The sequence below is a fragment of the Molossus molossus genome, unplaced genomic scaffold (genome assembly GCF_014108415.1).
Source record: "Molossus molossus isolate mMolMol1 unplaced genomic scaffold, mMolMol1.p scaffold_m16_p_15, whole genome shotgun sequence".
In the NCBI taxonomy this organism is placed as follows: domain Eukaryota; kingdom Metazoa; phylum Chordata; class Mammalia; order Chiroptera; family Molossidae; genus Molossus; species Molossus molossus.
In genome coordinates, this window is record NW_023425350.1 from 43,570,539 (window position 1) to 43,586,878 (window position 16,340).

The window sequence follows — 16,340 nt, forward strand, 5'->3', positions numbered from 1 at the left end:
TGAAATATCTAGTAATGCAAACTTGGCAAGAAATATTTCCTATTTTTATTATTTGACCTCCCAACAGCATTTATCCTATAGATCATTCCTTCCTAAATACTGTGATTCCTTGATTTCTGCGAGTACAAATTCTCCTGTTTTTCTACTTTTATGGCTGTTCCTCCTCAGTCTTACAGTTAGATTTTTGGACTACCTTAATTATATCCAATAATGTCCCAATAGTTCCCTTTATGTATGTCCTGCCTCTCCCCTCAATCCAGGATTCCTTTAAAGATCACACATGTTTAGTTGTCGTGCTTAGTCTCCTTTAATTAGGGCAATTTCTCAGCCTTTTTTTTGGTCTTTTATGACGTTAACATTCTTCAAGAGTCTAGGCTGTTTATTTTGAAGATTGTTGTTTAATATGGATTAGTCTGAATGATTGCTTATGATTATATCCATGTTACCATGAATAGCATGAATAATATTTTCATGTTAACATGAAACATTTTGGACAAGGAATCTACAGAGGTACTGCTGTATTGTTCTCAAAATATCTCTTCAGGAGATGTGATACTAGTTTTTTCCATTTGTGATTATTAATTGGCATTCTATTATAAAGAAAAACTTTCCCTTTTTACCCTTCCCCGTGTAAAAAAAATACCATTATAGACACGTGGATTTTTATATTCAGTGCACTGACATTATTATTTTGATTTTCAAATTGACCCAAATTTGACTAGTACAAGCCCCTGCAAATGTTTTCTGTTTCCTTTTTGACATGGCCCCATCTTTCTTTGAGCACTTCTTTACCTGCTCACACAACAAAGTGTTCAAGACTGACTTGTCCTTTTCTAGCCCCCGCCCCAAAATGAACACTTTTCTAAGTTGTTTCAGTGGGGAATGTACTTAGTCTGATTGTAGTTTTGACATACTCTCTTAAGTATCTCAAAAGAACCTCAAATAGAATATGTTCCAGACCGTGATCTTATATAATCATACCGCTTTCCTCTCAAAATTGGTCTTCTAATGTACCTTATCTTAGTGGTTGGTATAAAAGCCCCAAACTTAGATGCCACCCTTGACACCTCTCAGACAGATAATACACATTAAATTCACTAACAGGTCCCTCCTAAATAGTTCTTGAATCTATCCACTTATCTCAGTGACCTCTGTTACGACCACACTACTGTCGTTATAGTCTAAATGTGGACTACAAAGAACAGCCTTCTGACTGGTCTTCTCACATCAGCTCTTTTTGTGTCCTCCACTTTAGCCAAAGTGATCTTTTTTTAAACTTAAATTTGTTCAGTGTGATCTTTTCAGATATACATCTGATTGTCACATCTCTGCTTAAAACATGTTAATAGCTTTATGTGACCTTTGAAATTGGGACAACATTCCTTATAAAGTCCCCATGACCCACTTGTATTTCTCTAGCCTTCTATTATACTGTGTTCTCCTTGAACTCTCTACTCTAGTCACAAAGGACTTCCTTTAGTGTCCTGGGCCCACAGTGCTGTTCTGTAGGGTCCCTTGCATGTTCTTTTCCTTTCGCCTAATGTCTCTTGACTCTCCTTTTCCCCTAATTCATTTCTGTTCATAATAATTTTCACTTCCTACAAGAAGCCTGTCTGCCCTCCCTGAATTGATCAATTCTTTCCCATAATACGCTCTCATGACATTATGTACATCTCCTTTATAAAAATTTTCAGGGTTCCATTTTAGCTTTTTTTTTTTATCCTCACCCAAGGACTTTTTTTTTTTGCATTTATCTTTAGGTTGAGTGGGGGAGGGCGAGAGGGAGGAAGGAAGAGAGAGAGAGAAACATCAACGTGAGAGAGACACATTGACTGGTCGCCACCCGCACAACCCCAACAGGGGCCAGGGACGAACAGTAACCGAGGTACGTGCCCTTAGCAGGGACTGAACCCAGGACTCTGGTCCGTGGGCCAATGCTCTAACCGCTGAGCCAAACCGGCCAGGACCCATTTTAGCATTTTTGTATGTGATTAATTAATGTCTGTCTGCTTCACTAGACGAAAGGTGAGCACATTTTTCTGTAAAGGGCCAGAGAGTAAATATTTCAGGCTTTGCAGGCTGTGTGATCTCTGTTGCAGCTTCTCAGCTCTAATGGTGCAGCAGGAAAGCACCTGTAGATGGCACACAAACACATCTGTTGAGCTGTTTCAATAAAATTTTACTTAAAAAACAGCTGGTGGGCCAGATTTAGTTCATGGACTGTAGTTGGCCATCCCCTGCACTAGACGTGAACTCCATGAGGGGAAGGATTATATATCATCACTTTCCAGAGTTTTTGGCACATTGGTAGGAACCCCAAAACTTGTTGAATGACTATGATTGAATAATTGATTCAAGTAAAATCTCTTATGATCCGTGATTTCCTCATGTCAGAATTTCAGGAATCTCGACTACTTCTAATATTCTGTCAAATATGATGATTCAGATGAAATTAAATCAAGTAGTGTGTAAATGTATTAAAATGGAGGATTCTTTAAAATCTTTTATCAAAGAAAAAGAACCAAGCTAAGAATCTCTCAAAGAAGTGGAATACTTTTGAGGAAGAGGATTGTGGTTTTGGGGTTTCAAGGAAGGATCATGAATTCAAGATTCATTGTTTTAATAATTGGAGGCAGAGGAAGGCAATGTCAGGGATATTGTAGGTGCTAACGGGATCACAAGTGTGAGGCATGTGAAGGGCCTGGGCAGCATGAGCACAGTGAGGGCACACAAGCAGGCAGCCTCCTGTTGCAGTGCCATGTGAAATTTGAACAGATAGTAATGTTATTATAATCAGTTTTGCTTCCTTATTCACACCCACCCAACTTGAATGATGTCATGGTTTTTCCATGTGGGAACAAATATGACTAGTGGTGGTAGGGGAGTTCCCCCAACCATCATCTGTAGTACACATGCAAATTAGTAATATTTGTAGCTATTGAGAAGTTTTCCATAAATGACATTTTGAAACTTTTGTTAAATATTATTGTTAGTATCAAACATCTTTCTAATTAAAAAACACATTTCAGAATTTTCTTGTGATGACTGATATTATTATAAGTGCTTATAATATAGCATAAAGTATATTCCATTGCTACTAGCAGTGTAGTCAGGGCTCAATTTCAAATGTCTGTGGAATGGAGTGAGTCAAGTGTGAGAGGACTAGCAGGCACCATAGTAAACTGGAGAGCCCTGCATCAGCTCCAGCTAGGTGTTTCTGTACCAACCTACCATTGCCAGACCTTTAAAATGGTCAAGAAGCCCTGGCCGGCCAGTTTGGCTCAGTGGTTAGAGCATTGGCCTGCAGACCAGAGAGTCCTGGGTTCAGTTTCTACTAAGGGCACGAACCTCGGTTGCATTTTGTCCCCGGCCCCGGTTGATGTCATGTGGGTGGCAACCACTCGATGTGTCTCTCTCACATCGATGTTTCTCTCCGCTCTATCTGAAGATATGTGCAAAAATGTCCTCGGATGAAGATAAAAAAAATCAATGGAAAAATATCCTTGGGTGAGGATTAACAAAAAATAAAAATAAAATAAGCCGGGCCAGTGTGGCCCAATGGTTGAGCATCAAACCGTGCACCAGGAGGTCGCCAGTTCAATTCCTGGTCAGGGCACATGCCTAGGTTGTGGACCCGATCCCCCGTGGAGGGCTTGTAGTAGGCGGCCAGTCAGCGTTTTCTCCATCAATGCTTCTATCTCTCGCTCTCCTTTCCTTTCTCTCTAAAATAAATAGAGAGAAAAATAATATTTTAAAAAATAATAATAAAATAAAATTATCAAGAAGTCAGAAATGCAGACATTTATATGCAATTACCTAATTTTTAAATGTTGGTAGTCAATGAACAATTTTTTTTTATTTTTATCCTCACCCGAGGACATTTTTGCGTTTATCTTCAGATAGAGTGGGGTGAGGGAGGAAGAGGAAGAAAGAGAGAAACATTGATGTGAGAGAGACACATCGAGTAGTTGCCACCCACATGACCCCAAGACCCCAACTAGGGCTGAGGACAAACTGCAACCCAGGTACAGGCCCTTAGCAGGAACTGAACCCAGACCTCTCTGGTCTACGGGCCAACGCTCTAACAGCTGAGCCAAACTGGCCAGGGCTGAACTTTTTTTTTTAATGTCTTTTGTATTGATTTTTTTTTAGAGAGAGAGAGAGAGAGAAACATCAATGTCAGAGAGAAACATCAGTCGTCTGCCTCCTGCACGACCCCCCAGCGGGGATTGAGCCTGCAACCTTGGCATGTGCCCTGACCAGGAAATCAATCTGGGATCTCTCACTGCATGAGACCACACTCAATCCACTGAGCCAAATCTACCAGGCCCCCCCCCCCCTTTTTTTTTAGTGCAGACAACACTTTTATGGGCTCAGCAAAATATACCTGTGGGCTTCAGCCTGTGGGCATCTTTTTTTTCTTTATTGATTTTTTTTTTTTAAGAGAGAAAGGGAGGGAGAGGGAGGGAGAGAGAGACATTGATGAGAGAGAACATTGATTGGCTGCCTCCTGCATACCCCCCACTGGGGATTTGGTCCACAACCTGGGTATGTGCCCTGGCCAGGAATCCAACCAGCGACCTCTTGGTGCATACATGGGTTGACGCTCAACCACTGAGCCACACCGGCCGAGCTGTGGGCATCTTTTTTTTTTTCTTATCCTCACCCGAGGACATTTTTCCATTTTTTGTTCAGGTAGAGTGGGAGGGAGGGAGGGATGGAGAGAGAGAGAGAGAGAGAGATATCGATGCGAAAGGGACACATTGAGTGGCTGCCACCCGCATAGCCAACCAGGGCTGGGGACAAACTGCAACCAAGGTACGCGCCCTTAGCGGGAACCAAACCCAGGTCCCTCTGGACTGCAGGCTGATGTTCTAACTGCTGAGCAAAACCAGCCAGGGCTGTGGACATCTTTTTACAGGTTTTGCTTTACATTATCAAATATACAGATTTTATTGATTTGATAATGAATTTGTTTAGGGGGTGAATTTTAGCTTTTTGGTGTTACTTTCCTGTTAACATCTTTATCTACTTTGGTATATTTGACATAGGCATATTAGTAAGGTGTAATTGTAAAATACTATATGCAAAACTATATGGTATATATTATTTTTCTTTTAGCAGTTCTCTTAGGAATATAACCCCACATTTTTTTAACTTCACATCTTGGTCATAGCGATTGGAAACTTATAACATGCTTTACTGACTCCATCTGACATTATGATGACTCTTCAGTGTTGGATATAAGCTTGATACTTGCGGTGTTTTTTAGTACTTATGTGTTTAACTATAATGAAGTTTGAAATTTCTGTGTTTTCCTTCTAGCTTTCAAAATTTGGGTATTCGATGTGTAAAGAAAAAAGAAGTAAAAGAAGCTATTATTTCAAGAATAAGGGCGGGAATCAATCCTTTCAAAGGTAAGTATGTTTGATATAATCATTTCTATTATTTGGATATTGACTTATTTGAGTAAGTGATTTCTATTTGTATTTTAAACCTATGTTTTAAAAGCTATCTTAAGTTCTGTGTTCATTTTTCTACTTGTTGACTTATACCTGTGTCTGAGTAAAGAAGTATATTTAAAAGAAATGCCATTCTTCTATAAGAAAACTTCAGACATGTGCTTTTTTATTCTGGAATGTAAAGCTTTTTTTTTTTTTATCCTCACCCGAGGACATTTTTCCATTTTTTATTTAGATAGAGCGGGAAGGAGAGAGAGAAAGAGAGAGAAACATCGATGTGAAAGGGACACATTGAGTGGCCGCCACCCACACGACCCAACCAGGGCCAGGGTCAAACTGCAACCGAGGTACATGCCCTTAGCGGAAACCGAACCCGGGTCTCTGTGGACCGCAGGCCAACACTCTAACCGCTGAGCCAAACCGGCCAGGGCTAAAGCTCTTTTTAATTAAAGTATCATTGACATACATATTATATTAGTTTCGGGTGTACAGCATAATGATTTGACATAAATACCTTATGAAGTGATCACCACAAGAAGTCTAGTAACCGTCTGTCAACTGTACAAAGTCATTAAAATATTATTGACTATATTTTCTGTGCTGTACTTTACATCCACTTATATAATGACTGTAAGTTAGTACCTCTTAATCCCCTTCACCTTTTTGCCCATCCTCACACTGCCTAACCCTCTGTTAACCATCAGTTTGTTCTGTGTATCTACAAGTCTATTTGTTTTGTTTGTTCATTTAGTTTTTTTCATCCCACAGATAAGTGAAATGATGCCATATTTATCATTCTCTGACTTATTTTCCTTAGCATACCTCCTAGATCCATTTATTTGTCACAAATAACAAGATTTTATTCTTTTTTATGGCTGAGTAATAAGTCCATTGTATATGTATACCACATCTTCATTATCTATTCATCTATCAGTAGACACCTAGGCGGCTTCTATTATGTAAATAATGCTTCAGTGAACATAGGGGTGCATATATTTTTTTGAATTAGTGTTTTCATTTTCTTTGGATAAATTCCCAGAAGTAGAATTGCTCAGTCCTTCTTTGTCTCTTGTTATAATCTTTGTTTTAAAATCTATTTTGTCTCATATAATAACTATTGATACCCCAGCCTTTTTTGTTTGCTTGTTTCCATTTTCATGAAATACTTTTTCCATCCTTTAACTTTCATTCTGTGTGTGTCTTTTGATCTGAAGTGAGTCTCTTGTAGACAACATATGTAAGGGTCTTACTTTTTTATTCATTCAGACACCCTGTGTCTTTTGAATGAAACACTTAGTCCATTTACATTTAAAGTAATTATTAATAGGTATGTACTTATTGCCATTTTAGTTGTTTTCATACTAGCTTTATAAGTGGTTGGTCTAGTATCTTTACTATATGTTTGCCTTTACTAGTGAGATTTTTTTTTTCTTTCAGGTAGTTTCTTATTTCTAGTTTTGGCCTTTTCTTTTCCACTTAAAGAATTCCCTATAATCCCCTGGCCGGTTCGGCTAAGCGGTTAGAGTTCCCGCTAAGGGCACGTACCTCAGTTGCAGTTTGTCCCCAGCCCTGGTTGGGTTGTGCGGGAGGCAGCCACTCAATGTGTCCCTTTCACATCAGTGTTTCTCTCTCTTTCTCTCTTCCTCTCTCTCCCTCCCACTCTATCTGAACAAAAAATGGAAAAATGTCCTCGGGTGAGGATAAAAAAAAATAATTCCCTTTAACATTTCTTATAATGCTGGTTTAGTGGTGATGAACTCCTTTAGTTTTTGTTTGTCTGGGAACCTCTTTATATCTCCTTCAGTTGTGAATGATAACCTTGCTGGGTATTCTTGGTTGTAGGTTTTCCCTTTAATCATATGTATTCCTCTGGATATATCTTGCCATTCCTTATATGTATCTAGTTGTTTTTCTCTTGCTGCCTTTAAGATTTTTTTCTTTATATTTAACTTTTAACATTTTAAATATGATGTGTTTTGATGTGGGCGTCTTTAGGTTCATCTTGTTTGAGACTCTCTGTGCTTTCCTAGATTTGGATGTTTTCTTCTCTAGGTTAGGGAAGTTTTCAGCTATTATTTCTTCAAATAGGTTTCTTATCCTTTTCTCTTTCTCTTCTCCTTCTGGGACCCCTGTGATGTGAATGTTAGTATGCTTGATGTTGTCTCAGAGGTCCCTTATGCTATTCTCATTATTTTAAGTTTTTTTTTCTTTTTTCTTTTCCAGCTGGGTGATTTTCACTATCCTGTATTCCTGATCACTGATCCATTCTTCTGCGTCATGTGATCTGCTGTTGATTCCCTCTTGTATATTTTTTTTCATTTCAATTGTTATAGTCTTCAGTTCTGATAGGTTCTTTTTTTTTTTTTTTATCATTTTTATCTCTTTGTTGAAGTTCTCATCGAGTTTATCCACTAGTCTGCAGGATTTGATGAGCATCTTCACAACTATTCCTTTGAACTCTTTATCTAATAGACAGCTTACCTTCGTTTTATTTAGTTCTTTTTCTGGGGTTTTGTCTTGTTTTATTTTGTTTGTTTGTTTGGAACATATTCTTTTGTCTCCTCATTTTTCTTGTTTGTTTCTACATATTAGAGGTCAGCTTCGTCTCCTGGTCTTGAAAAAGTGGCCTTATTTAGAGGGTGTCCTGTAGGCCCAGTGGTGGAATTTCCCCTGGCCACCAGAGCCAGGTGTTCCAGAGGTGTTCCTTGTGTGAAATAGTGTGGCCTTCTGTTGTGGTTGGACCACAACTACTAAGGACACACTGGCAGGCGAGGCTAGTTCCTGGCCACCCTGGCTGTGAGGCTTCGCTACAGCTATTGTGGGCAGATTGGTGTGCAGGACAGGCCTTCGGTGTAGCTGCCTGCCAGGTCTAGCCTTGACTGTTACAGACACACTACTTTGTGCTGGTGACAACTGAGGCTGCCCAGCATGTGTAGCAGGAAAGGAGCTACTTTAGAGGGGTGCTAGCCTGGGTGGAAATTATAGGGTATGATGAATAATGTTAGCAAGTCCTGGCTGGTATGGACCAGTTGGTAGGGTGTCATCCTGTGAATCAAATGCTGGTTCGATCCCCAAACAGGGCACATGCCTGGGTTGTGAACTTGATCCCTGGTGGGGAGTGTGCAGGAGGCAGCTAACTGATGTTTCACTATCATCAATGTTTTTCTCTCCCTCACCCTCTCCCTCTCTCTAAAAATCAATAAAAATATATTTTTTAAATAGTGTTAGTGCTCTGGCAGTTTTGACTCAGCTGTTAAGAGCATCAGCCTGCAGACTGAAGAGTCATGGGTTCGATTCCCAGTCAAGGGCATGTACCTCAGTTGCAGGTTTGATCTCTGGTCCCTGTTGGAGTCGTGTGTGAGGCAACCAATCAATGTGTCTCTCTCACAACAATGTCTCTCTCTCTCACTCTCTCTCTCTTTCTCTCTCCCCCTCCCTCCCACTCTATCTAAAGATCAATGTAAAAATATCCTCTGGTGAGAATTAAAAAGAAATTACATTAGCAAGGTTAATGGAGAGTGTCAGAAACAGTACCTGCCAGTGTCAGACCAGCTAGGTAGAAGAGTAAAGAAAGGGAAAAACAGTTGGTGCCCACTAGCACTCTGACTCAGGAGAAAGTTCCAACAGATACCTGCCCCACCAACACACACCCTATAATTAGTCAATGTATCACTTTCATATATGACCCAGGTGCTTTTCAAACTGCTGCCTCTGCACTGAGACTCAGAAAGAACACAACCTTAGTTTCCTATAGCCCTCTGGCTCCCAGATGTAAGCCCTGTTGGTTTTCAAAGACACATGTTATGGGGGCTCCTCTTCCTCTTGCAGGTTCCCTAGGCAGGGGCTTGAACCCCTCACTCTTCAGGGGGGACCTCTGCTGTTGTGATATCCCTCTCACTTGTGGGTTACTGCATGGGAGTGGGAGTGGGGTAGGTCCTGACTAGACTGAGTCTCTACCCCTCCTACCTATCCCAGCGCTTTGTCTTTATATCTGTAGTTGTAGAAAATATGTTCTGCTAGTCTTTAGGTCGTTCTAAGAGACAGTTCTTCTCTGTGTAGTTGTAGTTTTGGTGTCAGTGAGAGGAGGTGAGCTTAGGATCTACCTTCTCCACCATCTTTAACCATAAGCCAGGAGCCTGGCTCCTGCGTGCCAGTTTAGCTTGTCCCTGAAATGACATTCCTTGCCGTTGGTGCACTGTCCACATATCAAGCATGTCTCCGGATCCTCTCAGAAATGTGTTGATTCTCTTTGGATGTGGCCTTTCTTTTGCTACTTTAGCAAACAGTATGCACTTCCCTTTTTGAATGTTGAACAGGCACTGTGAGAAGGTATCGGAGTGTATTTAACTAAAAGGTATATTTAACAGTGCAACTTAAATCTCAGTGTGGAAGAAGTATAGAAATAGTAGAAACTATACAAAATATTTTCACAGTGTTATTTGTGTATATGGCTAGATATTTACTGCTTAGTGGGTTTTAATCACTGTATATTATTTGAATAGATAAGTGATACCAAGTTAAATGCTAGCATCCTACTCTGTAGTAGTCTCCTTATAAACCCTCTGTGGCTACTTAAATATGTATAATTAAGAAATTGAGCATTTCAAAGTGTAAATTTCTTTGTCATATTTAAGACATCCTTACTTTGTTGGTTTGTGTTTTTCCTGGATGGATTAAAAAAAACTTAAGGGGATATAATAATAATTAAGAAATATGCTTGTAGACAAATATTACTTTTTTTTTTTTTTTTATCCTCACCCGAGGACATTTTTCCATTTTTTTGTTCAGATAGAGTGGGAGGGAGAGAGAGGAAGAGAGAGAGAGAGAAACATCGACGCGAAAGAGACACATCGAGCGGCTGCCACCCGCACGACCCATCCAGGGCCGGGGACAAACTGCAACCGAGGTACGTGCCCTTAGCGGGAACTGAACCCGGGTCTCTCCGGACCGCAGGCCGACGCTCTAACCGCTGAGCCAAACCGGCCAGGGCAACAAATATTACATTTTTATGAACCATAAGGTCTGTATCTGTTTTCTCTAGGTCTCTGTTTTTCATACACATTTTCTTTCAGTAAATTGTGAGACTCTGAGGAGCAGGGACTGTCTTTTATGCATCTCTGATACCTACCCTATGTCAGGCAAATGGTAGAGGCTTAATTAAATTTTTTTGTCCCTGGCTGGTTTGGCTCAGTGGTTAGAGCGTCAGCTGGTGTACCAGAGTCTCGGGTTCGATTCCTGGTCAAGGGCACGTATTTAGGTTGCAGTTCAATCACTGGCCCCGGTTGGGGTTGTGCTGGAGGCAACCAGTCATTGTGTCTCTGTTACATCAATGTTTCTCTTTTCCTCCCTCCCACTCTAAGAAAAAAATCAATGGAAAACTATCCTCTGGTGAGGTTTAAAAAAAATTTTTTGAGAGAATAAATGAACAAGTGAATGAATGAACATGCCTTGTCTACCAAAAATATTCAAGTTGTTTCCCTTACCTGAAATGTTCTAAAAACGTTTTTAGTACATTCAGCCCAGGATAATATTCTCCTAATTATATCATTCACTTGGCAATTAACATGAAAAGCTTCATGACATCTGTTGGATCATTTAATTCTGAAGCAGTTGTCTTCTGAGATTAATTTTATATTCATTGTCGACAGGGTCTGTGATGGAACTTGTTTATATTTCACTTTGGCATCTAAACAAGGCAGTTGTATTACTGTTATTGTAAATATCTGTCTTCACAACTAAGTGCCCTGTGATGAGTTTCCTGCCTATATATACAAATAGGTTACCCATCATAACTATTTACGTGTTCATTCATCACACTGTAGTGGAGATTGTAGCCAGTGCAGTGTGACCTGACTGAAAATGTGGAGACAAAGCTGTATTTATTGGAAGCTATTATTTACAGTAAAAATGCAAAAGGATATACAAAGAAATTATTAAAGTAATAAGTGTAAAAGAGTGAATGGATGTAAAATTAATATATAAAAGTCAGTTTTATGTTTATGCATTGGCAGCAAGTAAAGGGAATATTGCTAGAAAATATAAACTACATAGTAACAAATCTAAGAAATGATGATCAAGATATCTTTAGGGAAAATTATATTATGAGATAGTGGAGAACATCTAAGGAGATGGATAGGTATATCATATTTTCTATCAATATTATAAAGGTGGCATTTCCCCCAAAATAGATATATAGACTCAATGCAATTCCAAACAAACTCCTAACAAGATTTTTCATTAAATATGATAAAATGATTCTGAACAGGGAAAGGAGGATACTTTATAGATAAAGAGGAATACCGATGAGGAACTGACCTTAACAGATGGTAGGGTTTATTATGAAGAAAGTACTAATTACAGCAATGTAGCAGAGGTACCAACAGACAGATTGACCAGTGGAGTAGAATTGAGAGCCTCAAACTGATCTAAGAAAATATGAGACTTTAGTACATGACAGAGGTAGCATATCAGATGAAGTAAAAAAGAGGAAATGTTTGATTAATGAAACTGGAAAAATTTATTTATTTAGGTTGGATTCCCTACCTCTTGCCATGTGCAAAAATCCATTGAAAATGGATTGAAGACTTTAATGTAAATCATCACTTTTAATGTAGAAAATATTGGAAAGATAAGACACAACTGGGTTTTTTAAATTGATTTTAGAGAGAGAGGGAAGGAGAAAGAAAGAAACATTGATATGAGAGAGAAACATTGTTCAGTTGCCTCCCATATGCACCCCAACTGGGGGATCAAACCCACAGCCTAGATATGTGCCTTGACCGGGAATTGAACCTGCAATCTTTCAGTGCACAACAACACTCCAAGCAACTGAGCCATACCAGCCAGGGCAGACACACTGTTTTTTATAAAACAGTTGATAAATTTGATATTTTAAATTTCAGTTTATTGCATTTTTCAGTTCTAGAATTTGTTTGGTTCCTTTGCTAATAATTTCAAGTTCTTTATTAAACTCTTAATCTTATTATTTTAACTCCTTGCATATGTTAAGTATAGTTATTTTAAATTGTGACTAAAACTTCATTATTTGGATTCTTGGTAGTCTGTTGTTTTTCTTTTCTTTTAATTTTTTTTTTTAATTTTTCAATCACAGTTGACAGGTTTATACAGTACAATATTATATCAGTTTCAGGTGTACAACCCCATGATTAGACATTATAATATTTGTTTGGTGGTGAACTCCTTTAGCTTTTTCTTGTCTGGAAAACTCTTTATCTGTCCTTCAATTCTAAATTATAGCCTTTCTGGGTAGGGCAATCTTGGTTGTAGGTACTTGCCTTTTTTTTGATATTTTGTTCAGATGGAGTGGGAGAGAGAGAGAAACATCGACGTGAAAGGGACACATCGAGTGGTTGCCACCCTCACGACCCAACCAGGGCCGGGGACAAACTGCAACCGAGGTACGTGCCCTTAGCAGGAACCGAACCCAGGTCTCTCTGGACCGCAGGCCAATGCTCTAACCGCTGAGCCAAACCGGCCAGGGCAGGTCCTTGCCTTTTATCACTATTTCTTGTCAGTCTCTTCTGGCCTGCAAAGTTTCTGTTGAGAAATTAGCTGACAGTCTATGGGAGCTCCCTTGTGGGCATCTAACTACCTTTCTCTTGCTACTTTTAAGATTCTCTCTTTGTCTTTAACCTTTGGCATTTCAATTATGTGTCTTGGTGTGGACCTCTTTGGGTTCATCTTTTTTTTTTTTGCCTTTGGGTTCATCTTGATTGGGACTCCCTCTGCTTCCTGGGCCTGTATGTCTGTTTCCTTCACCAAGTTAGGAAACTTTTCCATCATTATTTCTTCAAATAGTTCTCAATCCCCTCCTCTCCTGGTATCCCAGTGATGCAGATATTGGTTTGTTTGATGTTCTCCCAGAAAGCCCTTAAATTTTTAAAAAATTTTTAAATTAAAAAAATTCATTTTTAAAATTCATTTTTCCTTTTTGCTGTTATGATTTCCTTTCTGCTTCTTTATCTCTGATTTGTTTTATCTTCCAAATCTCTAATTTAATCCTCTGCTTCATCTACTCTACTGTTGATTCCCTGTAATGTATTCTTCATTTCCGTTCATGTATTTGTTATTTCTGACTTGTTCTTTTTTGTTTTCTAGTTCCATTTTTTATGTTTCCTATCTCTTTGTTAATGTTCTCACTAAGTTTATCTACTGTTCCCCTAAGTTCATTGAGCATCCTTATAATCAGTGTTTTGAACTCTACATCTGGTAGATTGCTTATTTCCATTTTGTTTAGTTCTTTTTCCAGAGTTTTGTTCTCTTATTTTATTTGGGATATGTTTCTTTGTCTCCCCATTTTGGCAGCCTCCCTGTGTTTGTTTTTATATATTAGGTAGAGCTGCTACATCTCCTAGGCCTAATGTAGTAGGTATTCTGTAGGGTCCAGTGGCACAGCCTCCCTAATCTCCCAAACTGGGTATTCCAGGTGTGCCCCCTCATGTGGGCGGTGTACACACTCTTGTTGTAGTTGAGCCTTGATTGCTGTTGTCACTTCAATAGGAGGGATTTACCCCCAGGCCAAATAGCTGCAAGGACTGGCTATGGAGGATCAGCTCTGCAGGGGCCCACTCAACAGAGCAGGACTTATTTCAGTGGGGCTCTGGAACCACAAGTCTGCCCCTTTGAGTGTGTTGCTGTAGAGATAGTTGAGTGGTGCTTTGATGTGGTCCAGAATTATCCACATGGTGCATGGGCTCTGGGAGGTGCAGGTTAAGGTTAGCCACCACCTATACCCTGCCCAGGGCCACCGGCATGAGCTACAAAGTGATCTGCAAATAGCTGCTACTTGTGCTCGGCTTGAAGGTGCCCAGCAGAGGCCAATAGCGAACCAAGGCCAGCTGCCACTAGTACTGGGCCTGGGGCCACTTAGTGAGAGGTACCGGCACACCAAGGTCATATTCTGCTTGTTTAAGAGATTTTAGGAAAGTTGGAAGCATGAGCCAAGACAGAGCCTCAGGTAATCACCCAGGTGGGTCCAACAGTGTTAGCCAGGTTGATGGAGACTTAGGTCTGTTTCCCACCTGTCAGCTCTGTGGGGGGAGGGCCAAGAAAAGAAACAATAGCTTCTATTGGTGCTTCAGTCTGGGAGAAAGCTGCCCCTCCAGCTCTCGCCCTGTTGCCCAACAATTCAGGTCCTCCCCAGATGTCCCTAGTGTCTTTTGAGCTGCTGCCTCAGCGCTGGAGCTTAGAGCAAGTCTGAGTAAGTTCATGCATTGGCCCTTTAAGAGGAAACATCTGGGCCCTGGCCGGTTTGGCTCAGCAGTTAGAACGTCGGCCCGCACACCAATGAGTCGTGGGTTCAATTCTGGTCAAAGGTACATGCCTCGGCTGTGGTTTGTTCCTGGTCCTGTTTGGGTCGTACAGGACGCAACCAGTCAATGTGGCTTTATCACATTAATGTTTCTCTCTGTCTCTCTCTCTCCCCCTCCCTCCCACTCTATGTAATGATAAATGGAAAAATATCCTTGGGTGAGGAATAAAAAAAAAGAGGAAACATCTTGGACTTCAGCAGCTCTTCATTTCACTCAGAATTTATGGGGACTTCTCTTCCTGGCACTGGAACCCCTTGCTCCTCAGTGGGGACTTCCACAGCCAAGATATCCTCCTGGTTTTTATTCATTACACTTGGATGTGGGACCAGCCTATTCCGCGTCTCTGCCCCTCCAGTCTTAATATGGCTTCTTCTTTATATCCTTAGTTGTAGGACTTCTGTTCAGGTAGATTTCAGGTGGTTCTGAATGATGGTTGTTTTGTAGCTTACGTGTAATTTTGATATGCTTGTGGGAGGATGTGAGTACCACATTTACCTGCGCCACCATCTTGATCAGAACACTTTTTTAAAAATCACTTTATTTTGTCTCCTCATGTGCCTGATTATTTAAAATAGAATATCAGTAATTGTATATGGAAAATTATAGAGATTTTAGCCTAGGACATTTTTATCTCCTTTCACAAGCTTTTCTTGTGGTAGGTGGTGGTCATATCCGGAATCCTAGATCTCCTGTAGTCAGTGAATGAATTAGGATATTTGAAGCTAGGCTTTCATCCTGTGAGTCTCTGACATCTTTTCAGTTCACCCTTACTTCTAGGGTGTAGCTTCTCCATGGGCCCCAATCAAAGCATTGGATGTTTATCAGATTCTCCATCCTTGGCAGAGCCTTATCTCCTTTATTTTTTCCTTATTTTATTGAGAGTTTATCTCAACTTCTCATCCTCTTACCACCTCTTATAAAATCGGTAAGCTATATCTGAAAATAAGAGCTCTCTTGTTTTTTTTTTTATTATTGTGAAAGCATTCCTTCATTCATATATAAGTAGTTTCTCTTTTTTTTTGCTTTTTTATCTTTGTTGTTGGAAGTATTACAGATGCACCCCCTTTATGCCCATTGACCCTCTCCTCCCCAATCCACCCCCCTCCTGCCTTCCCCACACTATTGTCTGTGTCCATTGGTTAAGCTCTTTGGTTTATCTCTTCCTACCCTCACCCACCAACCCCCTTCCCTCTGAGGTTTGTCAGTCTGTTCCCTACTTCCATGTCTTTGGATCTATTTTGATCATTCTGAACTTACCTTTATGGACTTACCTTTATGGTAAGTTCAGAATACTGTGATTTTATGGTATTTATCCCCATTCCTGGCACAGAGCTCCTGAAATCCTTATACTTTGCTAAATAAGAGTAAAAAAGGTAAAAAAGAGTGTCTTGTTTTCATAACAAGCCCCTTTCAACGACTTCTGAGCTTATGTTAATCAGGTGATATGGAAACCACACACCCCCGGGGGGGGGGGGGCTCTGGTTGCCAGAGGAACCAATCGATCATGTTATTAAAGTTGGACCATTCATCCTCATTCCTTTACCCC

General features: G+C 40.1%; 1 protein-coding gene across 5 annotated transcripts in view; it reads left to right on the forward strand.

The window, feature by feature from the left end:
• REL (REL proto-oncogene, NF-kB subunit) overlaps window positions 1-16,340 on the forward strand; it is a 41,073-nt gene that overhangs the window by 14,940 nt on the left and 9,793 nt on the right. For all 5 annotated transcript variants that reach the window (XM_036262899.1, XM_036262901.1, XM_036262900.1 and 2 more), the window contains exon 4: window positions 5,326-5,417. In XM_036262899.1, coding sequence (XP_036118792.1) covers window positions 5,326-5,417 — 92 coding nt within the window. The remainder of the gene's footprint in view (window positions 1-5,325; window positions 5,418-16,340) is intronic.